Source organism: Pelobates fuscus, chromosome 3, assembly GCF_036172605.1.
Source record: "Pelobates fuscus isolate aPelFus1 chromosome 3, aPelFus1.pri, whole genome shotgun sequence".
NCBI lineage: Eukaryota > Metazoa > Chordata > Amphibia > Anura > Pelobatidae > Pelobates > Pelobates fuscus.
The window spans coordinates 138,636,315-138,641,562 of NC_086319.1; the positions used below are offsets into that span (position 1 = coordinate 138,636,315).

General features: G+C 43.7%; 1 protein-coding gene across 1 annotated transcript; it reads right to left on the reverse strand.

The window, feature by feature from the left end:
* Positions 1–805: 805 nt before the first annotated feature.
* On the reverse strand, positions 806–2,128 carry LOC134601673 (tigger transposable element-derived protein 1-like). The gene has a single exon (XM_063446189.1). The coding sequence runs from the start codon at positions 2,126–2,128 to the stop codon at positions 806–808; it is 1,323 nt and encodes a 440-aa protein (XP_063302259.1).
* Between the last annotated feature and the right edge of the window lie 3,120 nt (positions 2,129–5,248).

A 5,248-nucleotide genomic window follows, 5' to 3' on the forward strand; every position in this document is an offset into this window, starting at 1 on the left:
AGAGGCACCAGCACAGCATAAGAGAGCAGGGTGCAAAAGCGGAGCGGCCGTCCCCTAGCGCTCGTCGGCATGTATTATCTTTAGAATTCCCACAGTTATCCGTGTAACAGTTGAAGTGATAAAAAGAACCATAACAGATTTAGCGAGCCATTCGCAGTATGGTGACCGGGACACAGACACTGTCTGGGCGGTGGTCAGACGACCGGGACCCAGTATGCCTGATGTAGAAGTTAGGAGTCACAGTATGGAATGGATTAGCAGGGCCAGGTGCAGGGTTACCGCACGCCCCCTGGTGTTGAGCACCAGCGTTTGTGCGGCCACATACAGGAATACCTCGCTTAACACTGTAGATAGGTTCCAACTGCTATGAGTGCTAAGCAAAACAGCTCTAAACGGGGCAGTTTAACATGGCGAAGATAGGCATATAGGGAATCAACTTTGAAAAAAAGACACAACACCAATAGAATTTTAAAACTTTCAAAACTTTTTTTACTTGCTGTGAGCTGCACACAGCAGCATAAATAAAAAGCTAAATAAACTAAGGGTTTTGCACCCAATAAATTAAATAAACAGTACCAAAGTAACAGTCCAAAAAAAAAAAAAGGTTTAAATAGTGGATGTGGAGGCTCCAGGGTCCTCCTCCTGCCTTGTTTTTCTGGCCACAAATTGGTCAAGGGTCATTTGTCTATGCTTCTTGCGGCTATCCAGCAGATGGCGATAGCAAGACACCCCTCCCAGCATAATGCGCTTTGCATTTCTGCTCCTAGTTGCATCAGGATCATTGCCCACCAGCTCATCCATTATGTCATTGACCTGATGCAATGCCCTGTTTAGGAGCCTCTTTTGGAGGCTCCGTGTCCGAGTCGCTGGTGTCCTGAGGTTTCTGTGTGCCCTGCTCAGCCTCTGGTAGTTGCACATCCTCACACAGCTCTGGCCAGATCTTTTTCCACACAGCCTTGAGGCACAGCTGTGTCATCTCCTTCCAGGAAAGATCAATGTTGGAGACAGCCTTCATGATGTGGTACTGCTTCCAGAAGTCCAACATTGACTGCTTGTTCTCACGGTCTGTGTGTTCAATCAGCTGATAGTAGGCCTTGAAGGTAGCAATCACCCCCTGGTCCATAGGCTGGATAAGCAACATTGTGTTGGGCGGTAGGAACAGGACCTCCACAGGAATGCAGGTGGGCAGCTCAGCCCAGTTAGTTGGATGGCTCGGCGTATTGTCCATGATGAGCAGCACTTTCTCCTCCAGTCCCTTGTGCCAACAATAACACTGCACGGAAGGGCAGAAATGGTCAGTGAACCACTCTGTAAAAATATCCCTGGTGATCCATGCCTTCCTGTTTGCCTTCCAAATGACTGGCAAGCTGGACTTGCTAATGCCCCTCATTGCCCTCGGTGTCTGGTAGTGGTACACCAGCAATGGCTTTATATGGAAGTCACCGCTGGCATTCCCACCCAAAAGAAGGGTCAGCCTGTATTTCACCGCTTTAAAGCCTGGTGCTCTCTTCTGCTCCCTGGAGATGAACGTGCGGCTTGGCATCCGCTTCCAGAAGAGCCCGGTCTCATCCACATGGAAGACAACATCCGGTGGATAGCTCCCTCTATCCACCACGTACTTTAAAGAGGCTGGAAAGGCTCCAGCAGCTCCAGTGTCCGCACTTGCCGCTTCACCGGTGATCTTAAGGTTGTAGAGGTTGTACCTTTTCTTAAAGTGGTCAAACCAACCTCTACTTGCTGCAAAACTCTCCATCACATCTGGATCTTGACTCTGTATGTGAGCGTAAATGCTCTTCGCCTTCTCCATCAAGATGGCCTGGCTGAGAGGCATGTTACGCTCCAGCTCATCATCTATCGATATGGAAAGCCTCTTCTCCATCTCCTCAAGAGTGTAGGACCTGCAGCGGGCGATCTTCTTGGCTGAAGAAGCAGTGCTGGTCGTCGCTGAAGTGCGAACCTTATCCTTGTTTTTGAGGATAGTGCGGATAGTGGAGCTAGGCAAATGTAGATCTGCCCCGATATCCACCTGGCGCTCTCCTTTATCCAGGCGGTCCAGTACTTGAATCTTGACATCCAGAGGAATACTTTGGCGCTTGCCCTTAGCCTGCTCCTCTTTGCGCTCAGACATTAGTAAAACAGTATAAAAATACAATGAATGTAGATTTTCATTATGCAACACAATGGACACATACTGTACTCTGTACTGTACCTTGCCAGCGGATGTTCTCTGTAGGATTTGGGGGTCCCTGATAACAATCACTAGATGTGACTCTATCTGCATTGCCCCCCCCCACCCCCCCCAAAAAAAAAAATTGTATTAGACAATTAATTAATAATCACATTATTAAAAACAAGGGAACAAAGAAAGTATTCTATACCTTGCCAATGGATTTCCAGGTTGGATTTTGCTGTCTCTCTCTCTCTTTCTGTCTCTCACTGGTTCTTTCTCCCATGGTGCCCCTGTTAACGCTGTAACAACGCAGTCACGCTCTTTTAGCTCTTTTAGCTATAGCGGGGTTTAGCGCTCTGCTAGTACCAGTATGGTAACAGCGCTATAGAGAATCAGCGCTATGCGGGGTAGCGCTAAATGGGGTATCCCTGTACCAGGACCCTGATGCAGCTTCAGTAAAAAGAGTACTGGATACCACAAGCCATCACCAGACTGATCCGCAACTTGGAACAGGATGTGACATTCACTGTAGCGGATATACGCGCTTTCGGCGTTCTCACCCTGCTGCTGCTCGCCTGTCTGCGCTGCATAGTAACTTTGGCCTTCCTGCTCACTGCATCATATGCGACGTGCCCACAAGGTGGAACTCCACCTTGCACATGCTGGAGAGACTGTTTGAGCAGCAGCAGGCGATAGTGGAGTTTCAGCTGCAGCACGCACGGGTCAGTGGCTCTGCAACAGACTTCCCTCCAATTGATCAGAGTTAAAGGATTTCAAGTGGACTCATTACAATTACAGGGCCTCTAAAGAGTCCTGTATTGTTATTTGTCATCACCCAAATCTTTACCCAAGAGGAAGCTACATTTTTGCTTTCCTAAAATTCATAAGGATGCGATAAATCCACCGGGCAGACCGATAGTTTCAGGAAACAACTCATTGACTGAACAAGCGAACAAATTTATGGAAAAAGTATTACATCCCCTAGTTATTGAATTACCTTCGTATCTAAAGGATACCAAACATACCTTACTACTGTTAGAGAACCTGATAGTACCTCCATATACACTTATTGCCAGCCTTGACGTGGTCTCGCTGTATAACAATATACCACAAGATGTCGGTTTAAAAGACATATTTTCTGGAAAAATCAAACAAAATTTAAAACATCACAGAAAATGTTCCTTATTGAATTGTTGGAGTTTATACTCACTCACAACTTTTTTGTGTTTAATGGTAAGTACTACCTTCAAACTAGGGGCACAGCCATGGGAACGGCATGTGCCCCTAGCTACGCAAATTTATACCTAGGATGGTGGGAAACCACTATACTGATTGAAACAACAACTACAAGGTATAACCAATACATCCGTAGTTGGCATCGGTACATAGATGATATCCTGGTATTCTGGACAGGCCCAATCTCTATATTTGAAGAACTGGTATCCCAATTCAATATAAATGACATTGGCTTAAAACTCACCCATATAATTAGTGAGGATCACTTGGAATTCCTTGACCTTACCATTAAATTGACACCAGGAGGCGAAATCGAGACGGAACAATACAGAAAGCCCACGTCTTGTAATAACTTCTTGAACTGGCAGAGCCACCACCCATATATGTTAAAGGCGGGAATTCCATTTGAACAATACTTGAGAGCCAAAAGAAACTGTTCAAATTAGGAAGTCTTTCTTGAGGAAGCAAAGACCTTGAGAAAGCGTTTCAAACAGCATGGTTATCCCAACAGGATTTTGAAACAGGCTTTTCAAAGGGTCTTAAAAATGGATGTGGCAACATGCCTCAGGAACCAAAGAACTCAACCCAAAAAACAAATTATTAGATGCATAGGAACTTACGATCAGTTCTGGCCCATTTTAACTCACGATAAAGATGTAGCAATTGGCATCCAACAGTTTCCTAGCATTACTCCTCGACGACCACAAAACTTACGTGACCTTCTAGTGCATAGTCACTTGGAATCTACACAATCACCAAAAACATGGCTCAAACCAACAAAGGGTCTCTACAGATGTGGACATTGTAAAGCCTGCAAATTTATTACACCATCTAAAGTTGTTGAATGCAGTAATACAAAAAAAATCTATACTATAAAAGATTTTGCAAACTGCAGCACAACAAAAGTCGTTTATGTAATAACATGCAGTTGCAAGCTCCAGTACATAGGAAAGACGTACCAGGAATTCAGGAGAAGAATCCTTCAACATATAAATTCCGTGAAAAATCATAACATCTTCACACCGGTCGCCAATTACGTCAGAAATTTCCATAATGCTGATCCGTCGAACCGTACTTTTCAAATACTAGAACGAGTTCATGTAAATACCAGGAAAGGGAATTTTAATTTAACTTTACTCAAAAAAGAATCCAGATGGATTAATCAATTTAAGACTCTGTCTCCCCAGGGCCTTAATGAAGAGTTCAATTTTACCCCCTTTATTCATAATTAATTTCTTTTACTAACGGTTGAAAAAAATGAATTACCCTATTTTCATAAAAAAAAAAGTAAATTCTCAGAAGCACATTGTTAGGAAATAACGATATTAATATGAATACACTGGATATCTTACTGGTAACAAGTGATGTATTAAAAATATGGTATGTCCACTTAATTGAATTTAAATAGAAAAATTCTCACATCTGGCATATGCCTCGTTTTTATATATAACAATATAAAAGTTCCACATTTTATAACAATATATACGTTGGTCTGAAGGTCCAGAGAATACGTTTGAATAAAATCCACTAAGTAGCTACTAGTGATGTCCCGAACGGTTCGCTGGCAAATAGTTCCTGGCGAACATAGCGTGTTCGCGTTCGCCACAGACAGTGAACATATGCGATGTTCGGTCCGCCCCCTATTCGTCATCATTGAGTAAACTTTGACCCTGTACCTCACAGTCAGCAGACACATTCCAGCCAATCAGCAGCAGACCCTCCCTCCCAGACCCTCCCACCTCCTAGACAGCATACAATTTAGATTAATTCTGAAGCTGCATTCATTTTTTTTTTTATTATTTTTTTTGTTTGTTTATTATACATTATCCTCCAAAGCCAGTA

Bases quoted from the DNA above. Each gene is read 5' to 3' on its own strand.
- LOC134601673 (XM_063446189.1), bottom strand. From the start codon at position 2,128: ATGTCTGAGCGCAAAGAGGAGCAGGCTAAGGGCAAGCGCCAAAGTATT.